The 14,190-nt window shown below is 37.9% G+C and overlaps 1 protein-coding gene across 6 annotated transcripts in view; it reads left to right on the forward strand.

The window, feature by feature from the left end:
• Nucleotides 1-12,193, forward strand: part of fli1 (Fli-1 proto-oncogene, ETS transcription factor) — a 41,248-nt gene extending 29,055 nt beyond the window's left edge. For all 6 annotated transcript variants that reach the window (XM_008425969.2, XM_008425967.2, XM_008425970.2 and 3 more), the window contains 4 exons: nucleotides 5,870-5,929; nucleotides 6,328-6,387; nucleotides 8,721-8,768; nucleotides 8,907-12,193. In XM_008425969.2, the coding sequence (XP_008424191.1) occupies nucleotides 5,870-5,929; nucleotides 6,328-6,387; nucleotides 8,721-8,768; nucleotides 8,907-9,436 (698 nt within the window). In that variant the 3' untranslated portion in view covers nucleotides 9,437-12,193. The remainder of the gene's footprint in view (nucleotides 1-5,869; nucleotides 5,930-6,327; nucleotides 6,388-8,720; nucleotides 8,769-8,906) is intronic.
• Nucleotides 12,194-14,190: the final 1,997 nt, after the last annotated feature.

Below are 14,190 nucleotides of genomic sequence, written 5' to 3' on the forward strand. Positions count from 1 at the left end.
TATATATTGCTAGTTCTTCTGAAGCTGTTTTCAAAATGTTTTAGAATGAGTCAAGCCCAGTTCAGAATGACTGTAACTTTCCTTTTGATGGCTTTTCACCCTCCAAACATTATTTTGTGCTGACACAATTGGAATAGGAACTGACTAAATATCTGTAAAAAAAAAAAAAAACAAGACAAAAAAAAAAGAGAATTTACATCGGCTATAGAGTGTCACCACCAGAGACGGGAGAAAGGACTGCAATAACACTGATAGCCTCACTCACAGGATGAAGAGCCCTATCAAGGCAGGAGCAGAGGAAATACTAGCTCTGATAAGTGTCAGAGAATGCCTTCTGCCTCTTTCTCTATCTGACCCTGTGGTCAGAGTTACCCGGCTGTGGACTTGTTCTTGCGCAGCTTCAACCTAATAGACCAGTGGGTAGGCCAGATAAGATTCTGCTCTGTCACCCATTGACCCTGGTCTTCCTGGTTCTCAACACCAGGTATTTAGACTGGCAGGAACAGTGGGTCACTCCCTTCGAGAGCATTTCCCTTTCACAAGAGGCGATTGCTATAATGGGCTCCTGTAACACTGACTCTGCCCTTAGCTGTGAGCAAAGACCCTGGCCTATATGTCACCCTCTGCCATTAAAGGAGCTCATATTCCAATAACATCTTTTTTTATACTGCAGAAACAATAATCTGGTATCCTATTTGTGCCTTTTTATTTAAACCAGTAACATAAAACGGATGCAGTTTTAAGTTACTGTGATGCAAATTCTTTTTAAAAAATGTGAAACAACAGAAAGAAGATACAATTCCAACATTAGAACATGGTAGGTTTGTGACTCAACAATAAATGATGCCTTACTTCGGCAGAACCTGTTGTAAGTGTCTGTGCAGACGAGCGCTGCCAGATGTCCGCGTTCATATTGCTTTGTGCGAACAGCCAAATACCATTCAGGCTCTTTGGGGTAGAGTAAGCACAAGTATACGGCAGGAGACAACCCTTAATCTGCACCAGATTCTGCGGTGTAAAAGGCAGTGTTATGAATAAAAGAGAGCATATAAAACACGGAATGCAGCAGCTATGAAAAAATCTGTGAGTGTGTCAATGTGTGTATTTAAGGTCTCTGTCTACCATTTTCTTGTGGACGGGTGTGCATATCTGTGGCCAGGTTTCCTACATGTCTTGGCAGGATGTTCCAGCATGTTTTTAAAGGTTAATACAGTATAGAAAGTGCTGAAGAAGTCAATCATTCTCACAACTCGTTCACACACTTTTAGTTCCATTATTTGTTTTATCAAGATCAGTGTATGCTTTCTAAAAAAAACTAGAAGATGACAATTCAGTTTTGTAAAGACACTGTTCAAGGATTAAAGGCAAAAATATCTTTATGTGTAGGTGCTCTCATGCAGTACCTTGCATTGATTTCCTTATCCTTTAATAAACCTTTTCACATTTTGTTACATTATAACAATGCACATTAATGTATGTTGTAAGGTCTTTATGTGGTAGATCAACACAAAGTTTTCTAAAATGACAAATACATTTGTCAAGAAAAGGCCATACACCTAAACTGACAGGTCAGGCAAGCAGAGTAGGAAAGCTTCAGTGAAGCAACCACAAGACCCATGGTATCTCTGGAGGAGTTGTAAAGATCCACTGCTCAGATGAACAATTTTTTTTACATAGAATAATAATCAGTCCAGCAGTTCACAAATAGGCTTTCATGGAGGAGTGGCAAGAATAAATTGATAAGATTTTTTTTTTAATTAAGGTTTTTCTCAAATCACATATGGGATACTAATTAATCCTATTATGTTTCTTTGAAAACCAGTACTACACATCACCCTAACACCCTCTCTTTAGGAGGAAACACGGCGGTGGAAGCATCATGCTGTGAGCATAATGTGTTTAACAGGGACAGGGAAGTTGGTCAGAACAAGACACCTAAACCCATTTGAGAAAATATCCCTTCGATCTAAGTTCAGTCTGAGCTTCAACTAGTTCGTGAAGGATAGACAAAAGTTCTAGCTTAATGCGACCCAATGTAAAACTAACTCCTTTGCTTTTCCGTCATTCTCTTCTTCTGGCTTTGTGTCCTCACAGATGGTTTTTAAAGCACCTGTATTACGGGTATTAAAACAGTTTAGCCTGTCTGGGTCTCTCTCTCATTCTGGCCCAAATTCAGTGTTAAAATCAGTCCATGACTCAACTCTAACTTTGCTTTCTGTCTCAGGCGCTGTCTCACTCTCACGGCTTGGTTGCTCTTTCTTCCTCTCCCTCTATCTCTCTCCTTATCTTTCTTCTTCACTCCGTTTGTCCCTCTGTCTCAGTCTTCTCCTCTCTGTAGAGCACTTAGGTCTTGTTTTGACTAACTGATCCAGCAGTTGAAGTCTCCCAGGAGCGTGCACCACACCCCAGACCAGAGTGGAAACTGGCGCGAGTTGCAGTCAGAGCGAGGCCTGGAAAAATGAAGGCAGAAGCAGGGGGTGGGGGTTTGTGCAGGATGGGGATGAGGGTGATCTCTATACGTATTTTTTGTGTTTGTGTTTTCACAGTTGCCCCCTCACACAATCACTGGGGCTTGGTATTTCATGCATCCGTGGCTCCTTCCTTCTTCTGCAGTTTCACTTCTACTTCCCTGCCTTTCACACAACAGAGTGTGTGTAAAGTTAAGGACCTCTATATGTTTAAAGATTGAATTATGCAAACATAATTGGAATATTGGGTTTTTTTGGGGTTTTTTACATGCTTACGCGAGACAAATAAATCATTTCTGGAACCCCCTCAGTTTCTTGAATGTGTGAAACAAACGAGCATCCCCCCCTGCCCATACCAGACAGTAGCTGCTTATGCTGCCGCTGTTTTCTTTTCAAATTCCAGAGTTACATTTTGTCTGACTCAGTGGTTTTTCATTACTTTGCTCTCTTTCATGACTTTTTTTTTCATACACTTTATTATCTGTCTGCGTCTCACCGTTTGGGATTTCTTCACCTTCCCTCTCATCTCCTCTTCCTCTGTCTCTCCCCCACAAACACCTAAGCCCTCTCGGCAGCAGAGGTAGCCCCCGTTGGGAGATTTTCTTTTGCGGGGTGATGGGGATTGGTTGGCGGGGGTGAGGTGTGGTGGAGGTGGTGGGGAGGTTTGCTGGCAGTGAGCAGAGGGGAAAAAAGGGCCAGTAAAACAAAGAGAGGTTGTCTGCAGGAGAAGCAGGCAGGAAACACAAGTCTCCTAGGACTCTCCCCCAGTCGCTGGTCTTTGGCTATCCTGTAGGCCCACACCAGATTGAACCTGACAGCCCCTCTAAACCGCTGCAGTATTCTTGCTATTTGTCCCTCCTCTACCTATTTTTTGTGTTTTGGCTATGTACTCCTTTGTTCTTTTTTTCTCTGAAAGCTAATATCCTTTCTTTAACCTTTTATGTGTGCTGTCACTTGTCTGGACCTTCACTTTTTGTTCACCAACTCAATTCATATGTGGAGTCGCACACGCTGGGAAGAATCTCTATTGTCAGCAGATATTGGAAGAATGGCTTCTCAGCTGAAGCACTGGGGAGGGTTAAAAGTTAGAGAGCATAAGAACTGTCAAGAAGACTAAGAGGTCTGCAAGCAGCAGGAAACTTTTGCATATATTCTGCTACTAAAGAAAGGAAATTTCGATATACTTGATGTATTTTCTATAGTAATTTAGAGTTTAATCCTGGAATAAATAATTCAATAAGTTAACTGACAAAGTTAAAGAATCCGATATTTTATTCCCTACGGACTCTTAAACATTAAAAATGTTATTATACAATAATCCACATGAGGGCAGTGTTGCTTTGTGTGAGGAAATATTGAAACAGGAAGACATGATACCCGTTTGTCACCAGTGTTAATAGGTTAACATGAAAGCTCAAATGTGCTTTTTATAGTAATTCCTCTCACACTTTTAGTAAAAATGTATTTAACATTTGTATTTGGTTCCAAATAGGTTTCAATTGAATTATTATAAATTAAGTCCTCAAGGTTAAAGGATAGCTGATAACAACAACAAAATAGAGAACTTTGGAGTTGTCACTAAGCATTGATTTCCCATATTGCATGAAGGAAAGGTTACATGAACTTAACTTTGCAAATATGTTGGTATTTGAAAAATATACATTTATCAAAACTATGTATTTAAAGGACGTCAATCTACATAACATTTACAATGGGAACATGTCCACATAAAAACAATGGTCATAAATATTGAAGTGTTTGAAATGGCCTGTAGGATTTCTACAAGGTGTCATTTGAACAAAACTGCTGAAGTTATTCATTTAATCAACACACAGTCTCTCAAGTCACCCTTATGAATAACTTATTTTATTAAAAAATAGATAATTGGTGCTGCTGGGTGAGGTACTTGCAAACAGTAGTTGCCGTGTCTTCATAAGTGAAGCATAAATGTGCCTGTGGATGTATGGCTTCTTTCTTAGCCCCCCATCAGCTTCTTCTCATGGTTTAAAAATACGGTATGCATGTACATGTTAAGTTACTTGGTCTTTCTAAGTTGCCCTCAGAAATGAATATGTGTATGAATGGTTGTTTGTCCTGTGCTGGCCTGTGGTAAACTGGCAGTCTGTCTTGTGTCCTGCCTCTCGCCCAGTGACCTCAGGAGACAGAAACCTGTCCCCGCACTGCAACCCAGCACAGATAAGCAGGAATAGACAATGTATGGATGTTTGATGTAATATGCTAAATGAGTTTGCAGGAATATCATATTTTTGTCTTTCTTGGGAGTGAAATTCAAGCATAAATCATTTCCATTTCGGGATGGTCCCTAACACGATCCCTAATGTGTTCAACTTCAACATGAGCCAGTGTAATGATAAACCAAGGGTTTAAAATGTCATGGTCTCAAAATTGTAACTCAACCTTATTTTACTATGAGGATTTTATATAGGTCATTCTTTAACACAGCCTGTGATTTACACACACATAATCTTCACTTAAGGCAAATTAAATTGCTTTTCGACCCGTCAGATACCCTGCTGATTGCAACCTTATAGTCTTTTCCTATTGTCCATAAGGAGGAAAAAAACTGGTGACAAAAATATTTGCTATCAACTCTTATACTGTGGATAGCATGTTAGACGAAGTGTGAATCCAATCTGGTATTAATAAACATCATATTTCCCCAGCATTCTGTTGGCAATTTGATCTGTTTAAGTCTGTAATAATGGAAACAATCAAGGGCGCTGGCCAGGTGCAGTATGAGTATACCAGGGCATTTTTGAGATGTTGCCACAGCCTCTGTTGCGTGCACTTGTGTCACAGTGATTGATTATTTGGTGGAACCTGTCTAGCCTTACACCACAGACAGACACAAAGCAGGTAGAGCTTATCCTACGCAGGTCAGGTCAGTTCACTCATTGACTGAGGTCCCATAGAAGCTTCAGGTATCAGAAAATGAGACATGAATGCGTGTTCGGTCCAGCTATTGTTTTGTGTGTTTTGTTCGTTAATTTGCATCAGCAATTTGTGGTTACTGTGTTGCAAGCTGCTCAAGCAGATGTGAACTTTCTCGAAGACTCGAAGACATCGACGTTCTAACCACCAAAGCAAGCCTTACTAAACCACATGAGCGTGTCCAGATATCTTGTAGAGAAGATTGTTAAGCACTTTTTGATGGATTTATTGAGGTTAATCGACATTTACTACTACTGGTTGTGATATTTTATTTAACCACATGCACATGGAGACTTTTAAGGACTGTAATCTGAGTAAATCTGAAGGATTGTTGCAGTTGCATTTTTGTATCACTTAAATACTTCTTTTGGTAATAGAATAAAGTATTAATTGATTCTTTCCTAATAAAAAAAACATGATTTTATAATTTTCTAATACTTGTTTTTCAGATCCATCATATGATGCTGTACGGCGGACAGGGTGGTCTAACAACATGCACAGTGGCAAAGGTAAGGTGCCATTTAGCAACATATTAAAGATCTATTTATGTATTTTTGCATCTGACTAAGGAGTGATTGAAATGGACTGAGAGGGAATTCTTAGCACTGCCTGTCAAAAATAAACACTGTCAGTGGGTGTTCAGGACCATTTAAAATACTTGGTAATACTTTTATCTAGAGTTTGCACCAGAAGAGATGTATTACTGACATCAACACTGTCTAGACATGTGGGAAAGACTCCATAAGATTGCAGAAGGCAGTCGAGTCATTTCCTTATTTACTTTGGACCTCTACTAAAGTGCCTTCAAGATATGTAGTCTTGTTATCTGTGACCACCCTATGAATATAGTGTCTGAATCATGTTATGTCTCTCTCTCTTCATCCAATGACTGCCTCCCTCCTTGCAGGCTCACCTGTCGTTCCTCAGAATGTGACCAAGTCCACTGAGCAGGCCAGACCTCAGCCAGGTAACTGCTTAAGCACTTTGTATTGCCTTGTTGCTGAAAATGTGCTTTAAAAATAAAATTATCTTTACCTTTACCCTTACTCTATAGCATTTGTGCTTTTGATCGGATGAGCACAGACTCAAAACTTGTTGTTTGAAGTGATAACATGTTTTTTGTATCAAATGGTTTGATAAAGCTGTTTTTTTTTCCTTTTTTTCTTTTTTTCCTAATCATATCTTGATGTTGGTACTTAAGACAGTCAAGCATAATTACACTTTGTTTACAGCAAAATCCTGACTGGATACATTGGCTGTAATAGTAATGTCTACACTACAAGTCTGTTCATTAGACATAGTTGGGCAATTTGAAGGTCACATGAAACCGTTTTCAGCTACTTTTTGTGACAAATAATAAAGAATTTAGAATCAAAGCATCACATCACCTCCAGCATAACCTGTCTCAATGCAGGCAGCCATCTGTCACAACCAACACTGTCTTCTGTTAGAGAAGACAGAGCAGAATGCACAAGAAGAAATAAATTAACCGATATAGGATTATTTTTGATGTTCATGAAAATAAAAAGTTGACTGTAGGGAAAGGAGAATGGTTAGTTGATGGTAGCGCCATTTCAGACAATGCCCTCCTTCAAGAAGGTATCACAGCCAAACAGAATGTCAGACCAGGTGTAGCTACTATGAAGAGAAAAATACCTAAAAGAAAATAAAGAGTTGACAGTTAAAATAACAGCAAATAATGTAAATTGGAGAGTCGGACAAGAAAGTGAGGAAAACGTTTGTTTGTCCAGCATAACTATGAAGTATATTGAACACCTGCATGTTTTAGCATCCAGTAACTATAATAAAGCTTTACAGCAAGTTGACAAAAATAAGTAATAATCTAAAAGAGGATTGTTCTACTCAGCCAAGACATAGTGCACTGATTTTCACCTTCTTATAATACCCTTATTGCAATATATTTCACAATATTAAGCTGTTAATTAGATACGCACATTAAATAATGTAGATATCCTAAAAGATGACCATAAAGATCTTCAAAGCATGAATTTACGTAATGCAGAAATATTCCAGGATGGAAAGTTTATAAAGACGTTTCTATTATTTATTTATTTTTTTTAAAAGGAAACATGAGAAGTATGAGATAGCCAAGTATGCCTTGAATCTAACAGGACACCTCTAAGGTATCTTAAAAAGGAAGGAACAGCAACTCACACCCTCCAGTAAAAACAGTGGAAAACAACCTCAGCTGAAATATCCATTATACAGAGAGAGATTGAGTCTGCTGACAAAAACAGAAGACAGTTGCAATCCCTCAATAATTAAAAATACAATGGCTTATTCCTTATTGCACGTAGCATTTATTTCTTTTTCTATGTATACATTTTATATGATTAAGTATAAATAATACAACATTATATACAAAAATGGAGGAATCAAATCAGTGGCATAAATTTGCTTGAATTTTCTTGGGGCAAGAGTTTTCAAGCACGTTGCTTAGAGTAACCTGATAAGTTAAGAAAGCTAAGAAGTTAAGAAAACGAAAGCGACTATGGAGTTCTGACAACAGATCAATGAAAAAGATTTTTATTTTTGATATATCTGACTCCACGTGTATAACTTTAGTGAACTCCTGCCTTTTATTTTCTTGACAATATTTTCATGTCGAGTAGTTGACTGAAGTTCTCGACCAGTACTTGCATGTCAACTGTTTGTTTTGATATTTCTCATTGATGCTTTCTGCATAAAATATATTTAGATATAATTTTTAGTGAAAAACTTGGAACTAAACTTACAAAGAAATCTATGTTTTCTGTCTTAATAAGTGTACTGCTTAGTTTTAAATTACATAAATTTTAATGTGTAATGCTTCAGTTTGGCTCTTTCCTGCAGTTGGATATCTGAGCACAATGTGCAGGTATACATGACATAAAGACAGGGATCTGTAGCAGTCAATAGAGTCTATGATTTACTATGGACCTCATTGTAAAGAGTGAAAACTACTCAGATTGTTGGTAGACACTTTGAATGGTTCCATTAACACTGGTCACCGCCTTTTGAACATTCAGTTTTCCAAGCAGACACAAAAAGGATGCGAACTGAATTGAAATTAATTTTGAAAACTGGCCAAATAAATCTTAGCATCCAGCTTGCTGGCAAAACCTGCAGGTGCGACTGACACAAAAAACATTCAAACAGTAGACGAACAATGAGTTTGGAGTGGAGTTTTGATAGGGATTCTGATACCAATTTTACCTTTTTTCCGTCAGGACATTTTACTGTACTATATACCACAGAAATTTGATTCCAGATTGTTCATCTTTTTACATTTGTCTACAGATCCTTATCAGATTCTGGGCCCCACCAGTAGTCGTCTCGCCAATCCAGGTAAGATTATTGACATGTTTAACCTTCTGTAATCAGACTAATACTGAAATCTGTAAACATAAAAAAAAATAAAAAATTCTTACATTTTAGAGACTGCAAGTGTCCATGACAATGATTTCTTCTTCTGTCCACTTTCAGGCTCAGGTCAAATCCAACTTTGGCAGTTCCTCTTGGAGCTCTTGTCCGACAGTGCCAATGCAGGGTGCATCACTTGGGAAGGGACCAACGGAGAGTTTAAGATGACAGATCCAGATGAGGTGGCGCGACGATGGGGTGAGCGTAAGAGCAAGCCCAACATGAACTATGACAAGCTGAGCCGTGCGCTGCGCTACTACTATGACAAAAATATCATGACGAAAGTGCATGGCAAACGCTATGCCTACAAGTTCGACTTCCATGGTATTGCTCAGGCACTGCAGCCCCACCCCACCGAGTCATCGATGTATAAATACCCCTCGGACCTAGCCTATGTGCCTTCTTACCACGCCCACCAGCAGAAGGTCAACTTTGTATCCCCTCACCCTCCATCTATGCCAGTCACCTCCTCCAATTTCTTTGGACCCACTGCTCAGTACTGGAGTTCGCCCACTGCAGGCATCTACCCAAACCCAAACGTTCCTCGCCACCCAAACACCCATGTGCCATCCCATCTTGGCAGTTACTATTAAAACAACTCTCACCAATCAATGACCAACTTTTAAAACCTACCTTCTCCCCCTACTAAAATTGCTGAGCTGCACTCGTTGTAATGCCAAAGACTGAACTGATGGAAACAAACATCTAAAGAAATGCTGTTCCTCAAAGAAGAATGAGTAAATTGAATATTTTTTTGTGTGTAAGAATTTATAAAAACTGGATACCTTGGTCTACAATGGAATACTACTTATTACAACTGTTTATAGATGCACATCTAAGTTTCCTGTGCCTGTCTTTTCCATTGTCTTGAAAGTTTCATCTAAATGCCAATACTTGTCCCAAAGCCAAAGGAAAGTTGTTGAGCCTGATTGTGTCAGCCTTTTCTTCATGCTACCTTACCAGACATGGGCCTACCACTTATGGGTCTCAATTTATGTCCTTCTCAGTACACCTTGCTTAAAAAGAAAAATCAGCTGTAGCCGCTTATCGACTACCTGTTTGGGGTTTTTCCACTGTTTTTCTTAGCTTTTCTGTTCATCTTCTAGTTTATTGTTACTTGTGTGCGTGTGTGTGTGCGTGTGTGTGTGCGTGTGTGTGTGCGTGCGTGGGTGTGCGTGTGTGTTTGTGTGTGGAGGGAGGGAGGAAGGGTGTTGTGTGCATGTATGTGCGTATGTGTGCCTCCAATAGACACGTAAGAGATCTTGCAAGAGGGACTTCTCTCAGCACTGAATAAGAATTGGCGACTGGAATACACAGTTCACCATGCCGCCATTTAATTTATCCTCCAAAACTGGAAGGCTGGAGAAGAGTTAGATGCCATAGAATGAAGCGCTGTATGTTTCTGCTGAACCTGGGTCAACTCAGTTGCTTAAAGAATGTTTTCAATGTATTTTGCATGAAGTTTAGAGAGATGATAGGTAATAAGCACAGCAGAGTTAAGTCAGTTGTGCTGCGGAAGCAAAGTCGAGATTTTAATTGCAGTAATTTGCAGCAATTCCTGCCCTGTGTGTCTCTCTCTTGTTTTTTTTGTTTTTTTTTTTTGGTAGGCCACACACTAAGCTAAGTGCTTGACTCATCACTTCCTTTCAGCCATAGTATTTTGAGGGTTTTTTTTGTGTGTTCCTCAACCATATCAGTATTAATGTGAACGTTTTCTGGCTTGTGAAATACTCTTAAAAGAAAAAGCCTTGCCTAAATCAAAATATGTCAGAAGTGGTTATTTAAGATAATAATGCATGTCCATGTGTTGTCATGAATCTAAAACATGAAAGTGATTTTAGAGTATGTGAGGGGGGTTTTTAAGGTTATGTTGGCCTTGCTGTTTTTGAGGATGTTGTTTAACTATCCAAAAACCCTCGAGTCTTTATCTACTTTTAAAATGTGCTGAGAAACAAAGCTCTAACCCTTGCAGTGTTAGGGTTACGCTCCAACTGCTGATCTATATCTTATCGTTATTATCAATTACCAGTAGACAACTAAAGTCCTGAAGAAGATATAACTGTTTTGTTAAATCTGACAATAAAAGCTGCCAGGCTTTGTCTTCTCTCTTTTTTTAGGCCAGTTGTACTGGTCAGTGCAGAGAAGTGATGGTCCTCGTGATTCTGACTAACAGACACCTATGTTGCAGTGTTTCTTTTTTTTCTTCTCCAGGACTAGATCCTAGCATGAGAACAGCATGTTTGGTGAAAGGTCTTTCGCTGATCTTCCAGCCCAACAAAATGCAAACAAATCTCAAGTCAGAGTTTCTTCATTATCATGTAAAAACATGTCAAAATTACAACTATAATCAGCTTTTCAACTGTCAATTTCAGAAATTTTTCAAAGGACGTCACTGAAAATAGACACTTGAAAATAAGTCATTTATCAAAGAACAAAAACCAATGAAGTATGACGAGATGAAACAAAGAAATCCTCAGATTCGCAAACGCTGTGCGTTTGTCAGACCTATTTTTTATTATTTTATAAGCATCAGTCAACTAGGCATTAAAGCAACTTACTGTATAAATTATGCAGAGTTATTTTCATATGTGACACAGTATAAAACGCCAAGAGAGTTAATACGAGTTGACCTCGGTCAAAAATGCAAACTTTTTGAGTCCATTTCTTCTAGTAGTATGTTGAGCATGTTAAGTATTTTTATATCTGTACATTTGGGCAATGCAGTTTAGCATTTTTGTTTTCATACAGGTGTTGTTTTCTAAAATCCAGTTGTGACATCTTAAGTGCCTGTAAGTTTAAAAAAAATATATCTGTATATTATTTGTTTGTAATCCTAAAACCACGAATGCCTGCTTAACTCATAATCTAATAGAGATGATTCCTATACTTTGTATGCAGTTCATAATGGTGATGGAGAGACTCCAGTGCCAGTCACTTTTTATACCTAAAGTTCATAACTAGCCCTGTGCTTTTAAGGTTTTCAGGTGTTTGCTACTCAGTAATACAACATTAATATTTACATCCAGCTTTCTTTGCAGATGTATAGCTTTAAGTGAACAAATCCAAAGGGAACATGTCATTTGTAGCATAAAGAAATTATGGTAATGTACCCTTAACCTTCCTGTTTTATAAGCAGTATCAGTGAAGAGGAACCCATGCTACTTCTTCATATATGCAATGTATTTTGGATGTTGAATCCATTATATGTATTGTGTGTATAACTTTACAATTAAGCAGTGTATTATTTTTAATATTAATTAATTGTAATTCCTGCAATGTATGAAGTAAAACCTTTTGAAAAAGGGCTTTTGTATAGAAAATGTGACAAAATAAATGTTTTTACCTCTCCAGCACTGTTTCTCAGCTTGACTTTACCTCCGCCACAGTTGAAGTCGATCAATATTCAATACTTTGTTTGGATCACAGGGAGATTGATGCCTATTTCAAGTGGCCAACGAACAAGAGAGCTACAGCAGAAGGATAAACACACATAGGAAGAATGCCAACTCAACAGAGAAGGACCTGAAGAAAACTGGAGCTCATGAGCTTCTAGCTGCAAGGCGAGGCCACAGCGCTAAAACCAGCGGCACCTATGAAATCACATAAACAAATTCACATATTTAAGTTCAACACTGCATGATTTAGATTTTCGTATTCACTTTTATATTAAAACTTTGTCGGAAAGAATAATAGAATACTTTATTCTCCGGACCGAAACAATTAATCGGTTTACTTATGATTGATCGATCATTCAACTAATTTAGAAATCGAATAATCGTTACCTATACAGACTCTGAAACATGCCAATTGCTAAAAGGACAGCACTCTCAGAGTAGTAATTAAGCCAAAGAATGTTCAAAAAGTATGTACATTTGCATTTCAAAAAAAAAAAAACGTCTTTGTATGTCAATATGTTTTATACAGAACTGCTCAAGTAAAGCAATGATTTGCCATTTTAGACAGCCATGGCTTTAGTGCTCATCATCCATCAGCCATTAGGAAGACGCCAACATCTTAGTCAGTCTCTCCTTATACTTGGATGCATCTGGGAATGTGGTGTCTTGGGGAAATTGTAGTCTGCAATTTTACAGAAGAGCTATGGATTCAACATATTCGAATGACACAACTTTTTATAAACTGTGCGATGCTTCGTGCCTTCTTCCTTGTGGATTTCACCAATTACTGTGTGCTTTATTTATTTATTTATTTATTTATTTATTTATTTTATCTGTACTATGTACCAGGAGTCTGTGTCTTTATTAAAAGTCTAAATTAAGTTGAACTGAATAAAAAAAAAAAAACTGTCCTCAGAGAAAGCCTTAAAATATGATTCCATTGTGCTGTGTCATACTTTCAGCCACTAGTAAAGCATATTCCAGCAGCTTTGTCATCAAACCAGCTGTTATAATGGTTTGTTATTCCAGACTTTATGATTTCAACATAATACTCAATTTAGAGGCTGCTGATTTTTCCTGTCTGCCTTGTTGTTTAACATTTACTAAGGCTGGTCAAAGGTCTGATGCACCTGATAAACTAGGAAATGGCTGATATTTGACATCAAAAGAAGACTAGCAAGGTTTTCTTTTCTCAATGCCATCTTTTTGCTGTCAAAACATTTAATAACGTTCCTTCAAAAGCAACAAAACATGTTTCAAGCTTTGTTGAGTTTGAATCATACAGAACTGTGTCATGTACAAAGCTGGCAACAGATAAGTTGTTCATTTCTTTACTTTAGAAATAGGGCAATCAGAGACTTATAGAATCTGCATTCCTAGAATGGTAACAGAATATTAAAAATAAAATATCTTCCTCAGATAAACTGGATATAAATTGGAAGAAACACATAATTTATCAAATCTTCTCCATACTAAATTAAATAAGTATTTTTGGATGACTTCCATTCTGTGACGTTGTTCTGTTTTATATCTCTACACTACACCATGTTCTAAATGCTGAAATGTCAGTTATGACGCCAAACATTTAGTCAACCATACAGTAAAACTGACACACCCATCCGGCACCCATATTTTTTTCTTTTATATGTTTATTTATTTTATTTAAATGTCAAATCGAATGGGGGGAAAAAAATCATTCAGGTGCCTCAGAAGGGGGGGGAAATGTAATGAAAATGAGAAACTTCCTCATTTTCAAGGCACTGATTTTTTATTTATTTTGTATTGCCTCGTCACTGAACATGTTCTATGTAAATAAAATGATCTTAACCTTCTGTTGGTTTGACCTTCTATATCTCACACCAGGTGCGACATTTAGGTTTGGTTCTCTGTGAAAATTTTTTACTGCAAACAAATGTTTATGAATGCAAAAATAAAGTTTATTTTACCCCTGA

This window comes from Poecilia reticulata, linkage group LG13, assembly GCF_000633615.1.
Source record: "Poecilia reticulata strain Guanapo linkage group LG13, Guppy_female_1.0+MT, whole genome shotgun sequence".
In the NCBI taxonomy this organism is placed as follows: domain Eukaryota; kingdom Metazoa; phylum Chordata; class Actinopteri; order Cyprinodontiformes; family Poeciliidae; genus Poecilia; species Poecilia reticulata.